Raw genomic sequence first — 13313 nt, forward strand, 5'->3', positions numbered from 1 at the left:
ATGTTATAATTTACTCCTTTTATTTAAACTACTTTTGGGCTTAAAACACGTTCTCAAATAATTTGTATAGACTGAAGCTAAAACCCAAAGACGAAATGAAAATAGGTTGTAATGGCAGATGCAGTATTTCACTGCATCAAAAATGAGGCAGTTTAGTGAGCACTTCTAAAGTAAATCACGCTGGAGTTGACGGGCCAGTGGGACCGGACACGGGAACCTCAGTGGGCAGTGACAACACATCTCTCTTCTCCCTCCTTTTTCCCCGTTTTCCCCGCAGCTGCAATGGGTCCGCAGACATGGCCCAAGGCATAATCCCCTGGGCTTTTTGTTCCCGCTTCCTGTTGTTGCGATGCCACAAACGCTGACCAGGGCCAGGCGGGCCGTGGGGACAGACGGGCACCGCAGCTCAGCGGGGACCCGCACGGGGCTCTGAGCCCCGCAGAGCCACTGCCTGCCGGGCCGGGGGCTGCCAGCCGGGCCGGGGGTAGCCGGCAGCACCCACACCCAACCCGGCCCGGCGCTCGCAGCCGCTGCCGGCGCGGCCCGCGGGGCGTGTCCCGGGCAGCCCCCGCTCCGCCCCGGCACGGCCCGACCCGGCGAGGCCGCGGCGGCGGACGGGGCAGGGCTGGGCCGGAGCCCGAAGCGGCCGCAGCGCCATGGGGCTGGAGACAGAGAAAGTGGACACTCGCATCTTCATGGACGACAACTTCCCGCGGAGCGGCGGCCCCGCGCTGTCGGAGGCGGAGAAGTGCGCGGAGGACGGGCTGGACCGCGACCCCCACGGGCTGAACGCCCACCTGCAGGTGCGGCCCGGCCCGGCCCGGGCTGGGGGCGGGCGGGGCCGGGGTCGGGTCCCCGGCTGGAGGGTCCCCGACTGGGGGTGTCCCCTGCTGGAGGGTCCCTGGCTGGTGGGATGTCCCCTCCTGGAGGGTCCCCGGCGGGCCCCCACGCTCCAGCCTCGCGTGACGGCAGAGCCGCCTCTCGTTCCAGCTGGGGTTCGAGGATGTGATCGCGGAGCCCGAGCTCACCCACTCCTTCGACAAAGTCTGGATCTGCAGCCACGCTCTTTTTGAGCTCAGCAAGTATGTGATCTACAAGCTGCTGACGCTCGTCCTTGCCATACCCCTGGCCCTTGTCGTGGGGATCATCTTCGCGGCGCTCAGCTGCCTGCACATCTGGTAAGCTGAGCTGTGCCCGTCGGAGCGTGGGCTCTGCCAGCAGCTCCGCAGAACTCTCCCCAAGGAGCATTCATTAATGCCTAGCCCGCCAACGCCGTCCTTAAAGCCGGTAGTCAAATCAGCTTATATTAACTGCTTTATTTTTAAAGGGACGTAAAAGAAAACTGTTTTCTCTGTGATTCAGTTCCCTGCCTTACTTTTACCACAGCCTGTCATGCATGTGTAAGCTCCGTAGGGCTGAGAGCCTGTGTTATCGTTTGAATGGCACCTACATCAATGCATTCCAGCCTTGGCTGGCCTCTGGAGTAATAGTAATGACTGCATTTTTTAACTAAAGTCCAGAATTTATTCAAACATGTATTTTAACTGAAATACCTAGGCAGAAGTAATACTAACACCAGACATCTTCTTAATATGGTTATCTCTTTCATTTTTTTCCTCACAGACTGAAGAAAGGTTTTGAGGTTCCAACTTGCTCTTTGTTACAGCCTCAAAATATGCTCTCACTGCTTTGCATCTGGTACATGGCTATGTCTAGATGCAGTGCCCCAAAGCCCTTCCACCTAAGCAAAAAACCCTGCTGAGCTCAGGAAAGCTGCTTCTGGCCATGGCACAAGTTCACAGGCAAATACAGTAGCCCTCCAAGTCACAGCAAACCTGACGTAGTTTAAACATACTATACTGGCAAAATATCAGGAAAGAGTACCTGGAGATAGAAAGGGAGATGATTCTGGAGAAGGTAGAAAGGCAGGGAAAAGAATGGGGTTGAGGAAACAACTGAGAATCCAGCAGACTGCAGAGGAAAGGATGAATGCAGATATTAACATCATTTCTGTAAACCAGAATTTTCTTGTATACATGAGTTTTGGGCAGTCTTATTTGACTTGGGTAACACTGGAATCATGAAGAAGTTGTTACGGAAAACAAAATGCAGTGACTAGAAACAAACTCAAAGCACTAGGAATACATTGATTATCAGAAATTGTAGTGACAATCTTGTGGGTGCAGATTTCAGTTTTTGAAAGTGGAATAGAAGTTTGGCTTTATGACATCATCATTATCCCCTTGGAAAACCAATTAACTTGAATTTTGGAGCATTGTGTTTGCATAATACCAAAAGGAGTTGCAAGACAGTTTAGAGCTGCCCACCTGCTAAATCACTGGTTCCCAAATTGTTACAAACAAACAATGCATAATGTGCCAGATTTTTAGGTCTGTCAGCTGTCACTGTGCCATAGTGTACAGTGTGACTGCATAAGGGTATAGTGAGTATATACAGGTTTCCAGTAGTGGAACATCTATAGAAAAAATCATAAATGCCAAATTTATCAAAACTAGTACGTTTTTGTGCTTCAGAATGACCTTGTATCTGGATTCCAAAGGCTGGACACATAAACGTGAGTTTCACTGATCTGGGACTCAGAGGTCAGTTTCTATTTATGCAAGTAGTCCCTAGTGACTGTCTCAGGAACTGTGGGTTCTCAGTACATCTGAAATAGGGCTGTCTGAATGTGGCACTTCATTTGAAAAGTTTCCCTTGACTGTCTGTGAACACCCTTGCTTCCCCAACAACTTATTTTCTTTCCCTATGTTTGTTGTCACTAGAGAAGTGATCTTTCCTTTTGATCTTTTTTTGCACCTGGGATGGGTGTGAAAGAATCATGTAACTCAGTAGTGCTATATCTACACCCCCTTGGACCACATCCAGTGCCACCATCCAAAGCCAATACTGTCTCATCTTCCCACAAACTCAGGCTGGATTTGTTTCAACACAAAGGTGGAACACACCGAGACTGCGTTAGCTTCTCTGCACCTCTTGGTATTCCAGGTTTCGTGGGAGCAAGACGTTCAACATTTCTGCATTTGAGAGCATAGTGCAGGAGCAGTGCAGGTATACAGACCCTAAACACATGGTACTTGATCCCTTGTAGGCCCACTGGGCCTGAAAAAAACCCCAAACTTCTTGTTTTGTGGGTAAAGGAAGGGAATTCCATTATAACTGTCTTCAGCTGTGTAAATGTCTGGGGAAAACCCTGGGAACACCTTCTCATAAAGCTGCCACTGAGAGTCTCTGTCCCTCACTTTCATCATCCAAACCAGTGAGATGATGATGTTGGTATGTCATAACGGAGCCCTTCCTGAGGCAAAATTCAGAAGTGTCTCAAGAACTTCTGGAAAGGCTCAAACACAAAGCTCTGTGGATTCTCACACATGTTGCATTTTCGTCAGCATGATAAAAATCCGCAACAGTCTGACTCAGCATTTGTTATGCTCAAGAACACCTTGTGAGTTGCCCTGCTCATACCTGGTGGTAAATGTTGTCTTTCACCAGCAAAATGATTGCTAACAAAGGAAGAAAGTATGTGAGACTTCATGAAGAACAAAACTAAAGCTGAGTAAGAAACACATGAAAATACACTTTAATTTCTAACCATAAAGAAGGAGCGTATTCAGTTTCTGTTCTCAGTCTGGCTGCTTGAACCAGAATCTGGTTTTACCACAGATCTGATGGGCTGAAACTGACCCAGCTAGCAGGTTGGTGACCTGCACACAAGCCAGTTTAAGAAAATCTACTTCGCTTTTCTTTTGTAGATGACTGTCATTCTCACCACAGATGAGCAACTGATTTTTGTTCCAAGCCACATGTTTGCCACCTCTTGGGAATTAACCCTTCATATGTGCTTTTCTGTAGCTTTACCTGAATAGCTTTTTGGTATGTTGCATATTGGTGCTAAGAATCAGTGGTTAATTTGAGGATCCATAGCTTGAGTGTTTTGATATAAGCTATAAACCACAATGACTCACACAGTTTGATGCTCTTGTCATCTGGTAGAGTAGTAGGTATTCATAGCGTCTCTTAAGGCTTGAGTTTCCATTCACAGTGTTAAGATGTTGGCAGGGGCTTACATGCAGAGAAGCAGATATGGATATGCATAATTTTTTACCTTTTTTTTTTTTATTCCACAGTGTCATTTACTTAACTTACTGCTATCATACTCAACCCTAAAACCATCTGACTAGCTGAAATGGAAATTATAGTACAGCAGTGCCATGAAGACCCAGCTTATGACCTGGTGTGCTTGTGTTGATGCCTCTTCTTTAATATTCAGTACATATCCCTTGGTTTATGAAGAGGAAGTAGGTGGAGATTGTCTTGCTTCCTTTGTAGTAGTTTTATCTTTTCCTGTGTACCCAAGTCCTGGAGTAGGTGTTTGGTTTTAATGCTGTCCATATACTGTGTATAAGTCATGAAAGGCTTTGGGGGTTGTCTGTTGCCTCACTTATCCCAGGGGTTAGTGGGATACAACAAGAAGCTGTACAACTGCCAGGTGATAGTTAGTCATCTTTTCACAATGCTTGCTTGGATTGTGGAGCCATTCAAGACTTTTAATTTAAAAGCATGATGTAGTATGTTAGCATACTTGGAGTTAGGTAGTTTAAGCACAGAAACATATAGGATCTGAAAAACAGCATTAAGACGCATCTGAGATTCCATTAGGAAAAACATTACAGGAGAAGATGTGATGCTTCACTTTGAAGCAGGAATCTGAACTAATGGTGCATGACTACTCCAACCTCATTCCCTAAGTCTTTGATGAGTTGATTCTCCTTATCAGTGGGAGTTAAACTCTGCTCTGCCATTTCCAAGAGGTGTTTGGTTCTTGAAAATGTTCCCTCGGGGATTAGGAGAAAAAAAAGTAATGTAAGCAAAAGTGAGAAAGTTTGAGGGGTAAATCATAGCCATGTAGATATCATACCTTGAACAGAATGAAGAGAAAATAGGATAGGACAGGAAAAAATGTGGTAATTTTCTCTTTTCAGTTCAACAGTTCGCAACAGACATGATTCATTCTACTTAGTGAAAGGATGGGTATTTTATAATAAATATGTACATAGCAAGATCCAGTAAGAGGTCTTATTGGTAGCTGTCTTCAGCTTAGATGACGAATTCAACAGGTCTATCTGTTGATATCCTTGGGATATGCTGCCTTTAATTTCACTGTTAGACATTATTCAGGCAAGCAGTTACCATGTCTGTGAATAGAAGTGTAGACTGGGGTAAACCCACAGCATTGTGAGTAAAGGATGTGTGTATGTTGTATTTGTCAGGTCACAAAAACAAATTCATGGCTTCTAATGGCATTTGTTTATTTATTTTTTAAGTGATCACTCCATGGAAGGCACATTGTACCCTCTGATGATTTGGAAATACTGCACTGCAGGATAACATATCCTATGCAGAACAGGATGAGGACTTGCATGCATGTAAATACATATATAAACACACTCACATACTTCAGAAGTAGAAAATACGGCTCTCTTGGGTGTAAAGGATTTTCTTCTCTGAAGAAAGGTGTTTGAGTAATTGTTGGCTAAGTAGACTGACTTTTATTTTAAAATTGAAAGTTATTTACATTAATTAGCTTTGGTTGCCATCATGTCTCATGTATCCACCTGTGGGGTTAGCCTACACTGGTTTCTGCATGCTTCTACCATAAAATTGGATAGCAAGTGCTAAAAGATTTCAAACATTACCAGAACATTATAATGTTTATTTTATTTAATATTATCAGAGTACGTTGAGTTCTGGTACTGTGTGAATGACCCCGACAGCAGTTGCAAGTAGTATGATCACTGCTTTTCCAGATTTCTACATCTTTCTGTGAGACTTCTGCATACTGTGGTATTTGTTTAGTTTGCAGATTTTTGTGATCCTGTTAACAGAGGGTCCAGTAGAAATGTCAGCTTTTCTGCTTCTCTCCAATTCAGTTAGATTAAAAAAAATCAGGCCAAATTAATTTTAGATGACAGCAAAGGAGCAGTGACATAGCATTATAAACTAACTGAAATGGAAAAGAGTTGAAGTAGCCATTTCTGGAATTTTCCCTGTGTTGCTTGGAGAAATAGCAATTTTTTTTCCTTTGCATTACTGATGTGTACCAGCTGTATTCTAACAGGTGAAGGCCTGATTTTATTCTCTAGAAATCATCTATTCTGTATGCAGTGATATTATGCATGGTTATAGAAGACATAATTTACAGGGTTCAGTTTTAAAATAGAGACACATTATTCCAGTGACACTCACAGTTCTATATGGGGGTGTATATTACTGGCTGTTTCAGCAGAGACAAAAGAGAAGGTTTTAGAAAAACTATTCTTGTTTAAATCCATGTGGACTAGCTTAGAGTGCAGCATGGACATACTAGTATGTGGCTTGTACTGTGTGACAAAAGCTGAGATTCCATTTAGATAAACAGTGAAAGTAATTTTGACTCTGTACATTTCTAACCTACTTTTTAAAATGTGTCAGGTTTTTTCCTACTCTATTATTCTGAGCAGTATGCACTGTAGATGCATAGTACTTTTTTTCAGACCTGTCATGAAATAGTAAATGAAATATTTTCTGTCATTTCCACCAAAAGCAGTGAGAGTTTTGCAGTAGAATTACATGAATGCAAGATTGAGAACTTAAATTTTGAATGCAGCAGCAAACTAGAATAGAGTTTAATATCTTTATCAAAAGAATCTGTAGCTTCTTTTTCCTAGTTTGGGAAATAAATGTGTTCTGAGATTCTTTTAAAACTTTGCTATAGTACCACTTCAGTATTACATAAGGTATTTATACATTGTATTTGTCTGCACCTATGTAAGAACATCCAACTTAATGAAATGACCCGGGGTTTAAGCTGGCAAATGATTAAGACAAGAGAATAATTTAAAATATTTAAAAGTGTGGTCAGTTACCCTGTATCCATTGGCCCTCGTGAGCTGCCCATGTGTGCACTTCTGGCCCACCTGCATTGTTAGTATGCTTGGTTTAAGGCACCACTGCTGACATTGCTTTGGAATTGGTACTTATGAGAGTTGCTTACCAGTGCTCAGGAGATGAAAGCACAATACTTTCAAGTATGCACATTGAGTGAATAAAAAGATATTTTCCCCTAACAAGAGGTTTTGACCTCATTCTATGTTAATGTCTCCCACACAAATGAAAAAATTTACAGGATCAGTCCATTTTTCTGAGATGCGATGTCTCTCCATTGTAGTAACCCGATGTAACTGCATATTGTTTTACAGTTCCTGTTTTATTGTAGCAACTTTTAACAGGGATGTGAGATTTGTAGGAATGAGACACCCATGGTGATATGCATGTGTGCCTGGGCATTTGTATGTGTGTGGGAGAGAGAAGAAACACCAGTAGAGATAGCAGAACAAGAACAGATTGTAAAGAGCACTGTTTCCAGTCAGTCAAACTGGAGATCATGGTATTTCTGTCTAGCTCCAAAGACCTACATTCAGATAGGACCATAGTGCAGTTAAGTCCATAGGAGATGACTCTCGTCTTTGGCCAGAGCGAGTGGCAGCAGGGCTACAGCATATCATGTATGCCAGGCCTGCTAGCAGCAAAAGTTCATCATTTTAAATTCATGTAAAAAAATTGCTGACTAGGAAGCAGAGACACGATGAAAAGAAAGCTGGCGTCTTCTGTCTCGTGTGTTGCACACAAATGATTCTGGCCTGAGGATCACATGCATCATGGTGTTTCTGCATGTGCAGGTATGAGGCTGTGAGCAAATAAAATTAACAGAGAATGACTGCAAGAGAGTAAAATCAACTTCTTTAAATATTTTGAGTTATATTCTTCTTCTCCCATAAGATGTCAATCTTGTGTTTCATAATCTTTCTTTCCCCCTGCTGTAGCAGTACCAATCTTGAAATCTTTAATTTTCTCTTTTACAGGATTGTGGTGCCTTTTGTGAAAACCTGTCTCATGGTCTTGCCTTCAGTGCAAACTGTATGGAAGAGTCTGACAGATGTTTTTGTCGTACCATTCTTTCAGAGCCTGGGCCGATGCTTTGCCATGGTTAATATACGCCTGGACCAAGAGTAGACATCAGGGGTGTAACACTGCTGTAGTCATAGCTGGTGTTACATTTCTTTGCTAACCTAACATACAAGCACTTACCATTCATTCCAAACTGTTAAATTACAATGGCTGGTTTAAATGGGAACATGCTATTTTTACTAAAACTCATTTTATCAGGGAGATCCATTTAAGAATAAATAGGCAGTTTTCATAGCTCACTGTTTTAACAACAGAGTGATGATCGCAGATACTGGCAACACTTTATTTTAATGGTACATTGATTGCTTGATTACAGGAGAATTCTCATGGAGGTTTAACAGCCACCCCAGTGATAAGGATTTGCATTATTACTATAAATATTTCAATGAGTAGGCTGTCTTATCTTAGACAAAACTGATCTCTAGGGTTTCACATTGACTTTACTGCAGTTCTACCAGGGATCATTTTTGGCTTCACTGTGCTGAATGATAAACAGTCTTCTGTTAACAGCAGTTAAAATGAATGTGACTCATTGCATAAACATACAGGGAAAGGAACTGTTGTGTTATTCTCCTGTATTGAAGGTGTGGGGAAAGCTCCCTATTATTTTATCCCTTAAAATAAGGTGTTAGCTAATGATTTGTAACATCAGCTAATCTGTATATTTTATTTAATGAGAGGTTAACTTTGCTGTATATTTTGTACCTTTGTAAATGACACTTGATTGGTTTTCTTTGATGCAGTATTTCTCTAATATTTGAATTCTAGCCAACTTAATAATCAGCAAGAGTAAGACGCTGCAAAAAATAACTTTAGATAAATAAAATATACATTTCTAAATTAAGTCGGTTTGGAGTGTTACCATGCAATTCTAGTATATTATTTATATATGATTATATGTAAAAGCAAAGATTATAAGTGTTTTCCTACAGAACTATGCAAAAGAGTTGGAAATATCTGTTTATGAGAAATGATTTTTATTAAAATGGGGTGTAGTAAATGCAACCCTACTTATTTCTGTATATTATTGGTGTGAACATTGTGATATTTAAAGCTATAGATACTAAGCTAGTACTTTAACTAGATAGCAAGTTCTTACAGAAGGCAAGTGAGTGTAACTGGTATCCTTGTCTAATTCTCTTAACCTATTGACTTGACTTTCTGTGTTGCTTGTTTACTACTTCAAAGCCTAATCCCCCCCAAAAGCCTTTCTTTCTTCTGCACCTAATATGACTTTAAATCAGAATAACAGAACATATGCAGAGGTACATTAAAATTACATTGGCCTTCTAATGGGCTTATGCTGCTTTTTCCTTTAAATACAGATGGTAAGTTGCAATTGTAAAATGTTTGTATGGTTTAGAATGTTATTTTCTAAAATGATGTCTCAAATTTCTTATCAAACAACAGAAATAAAATAATAAAGTGTCAGCTGTTTCCCATTTTCAAGTTAATATTTTTTTTCGGATTTCCCAGCTCTAAAATAATCTCTTAAAATGCCAAACAAGCATAGAGTACCTATGCAGTCCTTTCAAAATATGTGGGAGGTAAAAAACCCTGCATTTAACATGTTTATATTATGAAATGACATATCTCTGTGTGTAATTAAGCCCATACAGAAGGATTGCTTTCTCTGAAGCAGGTCTCTGGGCAGAATTTTGGCAACATTCCAAAAAATGCTTAATTCTTTTTACAAGCACATGCTTTCCTTACAGATGAGCTGCAGAATTTTCCTTTTCTTGCTTACTGACTTGTTGAAGTTAGCTGACACTGTATATTCTTTGTACATTAAGAACATCCTTGTATATTAAAAGCATTTTTACCATTTGTGCCATTTAGAGAGGTATTCACATGGCTTTCAAAAACTGGATCCTAATGATTAGTGCCCATGGAAATTTCTTTTATTTTTTCTTATTCTGCAAGAAGTTAGCTTGTTTTTCAGATGTGTTCTTCAAAATACTAATGGAAATAACTCTTCTGAAAATAAAAATTGGCCAGGCTAGACTTGAACTCTTTTGAGAGTTATTTTCTTTTACAACATCCAAGGATTTTTACAAAGATATTTTCCACTGAAAAATATCCCCTTGATGAATTCATTTAAAAGAAAATAAATCTATCAGTACTAGTTCTTACATCCAAAAGGAGCCCTATAAAAGCCTAAAGTTTGAAGGAACCCAAGTCTGGATTTGAAGTTTTGAGAATGAGACCATTCCCCAGAGAAAAATGTAGCATTTTATGTTATCCACTCCTGGATATATGCATTCTTAAATAGCTTACTGAAGTTGTCTGGCTCTAGCTACCTCAGACAAATAAGTAGAATGGTTTTGGTTTGTACTTATTTTGATTTAGGCTTGTTGTTAATTAGTTCTTTTCACACTTTCTCTAGCTACTACAAGACTCAAGCAAGCTTGTAATTAGGTAATTAAAGCTGTTTGTTCTTACATACTTTATAGCAGTATCTTTCTCTGGAACAGATATGCTTTTGCTGTAGGAAAATACAAAATGCACTGTTGGACTTTGGGTAAAACACTAGATGCTTGGCAAATACATTTAATTCATCCATAAAAGGAGTGGAAGGAAGCATGAATATATACAGACTCTCCAATACTTAGGTGTGACTCTGCCCCAGGCAACTCTGGCTGGCAAGTATTCTCAGGATTTTATGGATTTGACAGTTCTGACAAATATCCTGAAGCTCTGGCACAGCTGATACTGTGAATAGCTTACAGCACTGTTGGACAACAGGGACTGAACTGTGCACTTTGATGTAGGGGTAGGTTCCTTATGTTTGTCTCCAATTTTTTTGAAATGTGGACAAACTATCCCAGCTGATCTCTTACTGGAAACTTACAAATGATAATTTAGACCAGAAGGGGGTCTAGAAACTTAGTCTCGTTATCTGCAACAAATGAGGAAAATTTACACCTGATTCAGGTCATTTACTCTGATGCTTCTTCTCCTCTATGGAATGGGGAAAATATTACAGCTTTCAACAAGAGTAGATTTTCCATCATCATGATAGAGCTATTATAAATAATAAGTGTAAGATGTTCCAATTCCAGCCTGTCTCTTGTTACTGCAGACCTTAGATCTACAATCATGAGCTGGAAACTCAGTTCTGAGATGCAAAAGATTTTAGCATCTTGTTTTTCATGAAAACCATAACTAACATACAGACCTAGCCCTGGATTTGTGTTTATGGACTTTTTTCTCTTAATTCATAAAGTTTAACCCACCTCCTTACAAGAGCTGTTTCCTGAAATCCTCCTAATCTGACTCTGCAGCATTTATATTTGTATTTTATGTTTCCCCACCCTACTTGTTCACCATATAACTTGAAATAAATTCTTAACAGAAATGATATATTAGTAAATGAGGAGCCTGTCCCCACCTATCCAAAAAGTTAACTTAGGCATTCACTGAATAAAAAGTTCAGAACATCCCTGCTGCTCTGGGACCTCAGACCACACACTTATATTTAGTGGAAGCCAAAGAATGGTAAGTCCCTTATTTTTACAGAGTATGATCATTCCCCCACCTACAGAGATAAAACTATTGTTGTTATTAACTCTCTTTTAAAAACACATGGAAAAATACATGTGTTTGGGGTTTATTGTAATAAAAATGCAAATGGAACAAGGTCAAACACTGGACACTTTACTATACCAATCTTGTTTGTTGTCTGTCTGTGCTTATAAAAATGAGAGTTGAAGGCCTCCACTGGGTATACTGAACCAGCAGTTATGCATGAAAAATGGAGGTGCTGTCTTCATGCAGGGATTTACAAATTAGGGAAGAATTAATAAAGGCTAATTTTAATTTGGTGACACTAATCTTCGTAAGCTTACTACAACAAAAAGAATATTTCTTCTGAGAGGAAATTCAGAAGAGCCAAGATAGGTTTCTGCTCTGAATCATCATCCAGAGAAGACACTGCATTGATTAATACAAAATGTTGGTCTTGGCTTGGCTTCTTTCCTTGGCTACAAAAAGAGTTGTATTTGAGGCAGGTTCTTCTCCGCATACTATGCTTGTCTCACAACTTGAGGCCAGGGGTGAGTGTCACCTGTGTTTAATGTTTTGTCTGTTTTCTGGCTTCCCCTTCCAGCTGCAAGTGGGAGAAAAAAGGACCCCTTCACATAGCACTGAACCCAATCCTACGTTAGACATCTCAATGCAATAAAATTTAGAGATTCACACATTTATTTCAAACCTCAAGGAAAGCTTGTGTACTTTTCCAACTGCCTTAGGTCAACTGCTTTTTCACCCCATGTACCTATGTCATCTTGCTTTTCTTTACACAATGCTGCAACTATCAGCTAGGGTTGACCATGAAATGCTTAGGTAAGGAAGCTTGGTGACAATATATAAGCCTTACCAAGTGGGTATTTAAATCCCCTTATTGAGACTAGTTCTCATAGTCAGATATTTCTATAAAGCACATGAACACTTACTAATAAGGTAGAACTGGCAAAATGGTACAGAACAGGGCTGACAGAGACCAGTGTTCATGACAACTCAGAAGTTGTCAAGGAATTTGATGCTGAAAAATGCTGAGAAAAGAGTGATTTCATTTGCACAAGGTCTGGCAGAATTAAAGCTTCCAGTCTATCTGCCTCTCCAGCCAAGGCAGTTACAAGCCATCTTGATCAAGACCTTCAAGGACTAGCCCTAATAAAACATGTACACTCCTACTACAGGATTGAAGTGAGAGAAAGGCATTTCAATCCAAAATTGTAATCCCTGCCCAGGTGCCACCCAACCAGAAACATGTCTGAACTCAGAAGGCGCCTCCCTTTCGCATAACCCCTCTCAGTACCTACAGTTTTGCTTTTGTCATGCCCAGAACTGTCCTTATTTGAGCAACTTGGCATCTTACATCTAAGCTCAGTCAGAATCCCAAAAGAAGAGAAAAGACTGCCTTAAAGTCCTTAAAATACACTTACTGGTGTATACTGGTACTTCCCAAAACACACTTTCCCAGGAGTGAGTCCATATGCATTGGCACACTTCAGGCAAAATTTGATTTCAGGTTTCTCCAGTGTTGGTTTACTTCTTCTAGCCCCTAGGCTATTGTGAAATGTTTTATGGCTGCAGCACTCCCACATAAAATGAAATCACTCCTAGCTAGAGGTTGTGAGAAGGAAAGAACATGAGAGGAGCTACCCATCTTTCTTGGTATGACTATTCCTTTGATGCAAGGAACAAACAGGACAAATAACAAATGCATACATGTCCTGCATAGTGGGGGCAAGGGGCACCTATCTCCAAGGCAAAGTTCTGATCCA

The 13313-nt window shown here is 40.5% G+C and overlaps 1 protein-coding gene across 1 annotated transcript; it reads left to right on the forward strand.

Moving 5' to 3' along the window:
• The first annotated feature begins 383 nt into the window (after positions 1-383).
• CAV2 (caveolin 2) lies at positions 384-9469 on the forward strand. Its single transcript, XM_071552446.1, has 3 exons — positions 384-803; positions 991-1178; positions 7920-9469. The coding sequence occupies exons 1-3, from the start codon at positions 657-659 to the stop codon at positions 8068-8070; spliced, it is 486 nt and encodes a 161-aa protein (XP_071408547.1). The 5' UTR covers positions 384-656; the 3' UTR covers positions 8071-9469.
• Positions 9470-13313: the final 3844 nt, after the last annotated feature.

The sequence above is a fragment of the Pithys albifrons genome, chromosome 3 (assembly GCF_047495875.1).
Source record: "Pithys albifrons albifrons isolate INPA30051 chromosome 3, PitAlb_v1, whole genome shotgun sequence".
Classification (NCBI taxonomy): Eukaryota; Metazoa; Chordata; class Aves; order Passeriformes; family Thamnophilidae; genus Pithys; species Pithys albifrons.

What these genes read in the sequence shown, in the direction of transcription:
- CAV2 (XM_071552446.1), top strand. Translation starts at nt 657, where the DNA reads ATGGGGCTGGAGACAGAGAAAGTGGACACTCGCATCTTCATGGACGAC. An exon ending in GGCTGAACGCCCACCTGCAG is followed by an intron (nt 804 to 990) that starts GTGCGGCCCGGC and finishes CTCTCGTTCCAG; the next exon opens with CTGGGGTTCGAGGATGTGAT. An exon ending in CTCAGCTGCCTGCACATCTG is followed by an intron (nt 1,179 to 7,919) that starts GTAAGCTGAGCT and finishes TCTCTTTTACAG; the next exon opens with GATTGTGGTGCCTTTTGTGA.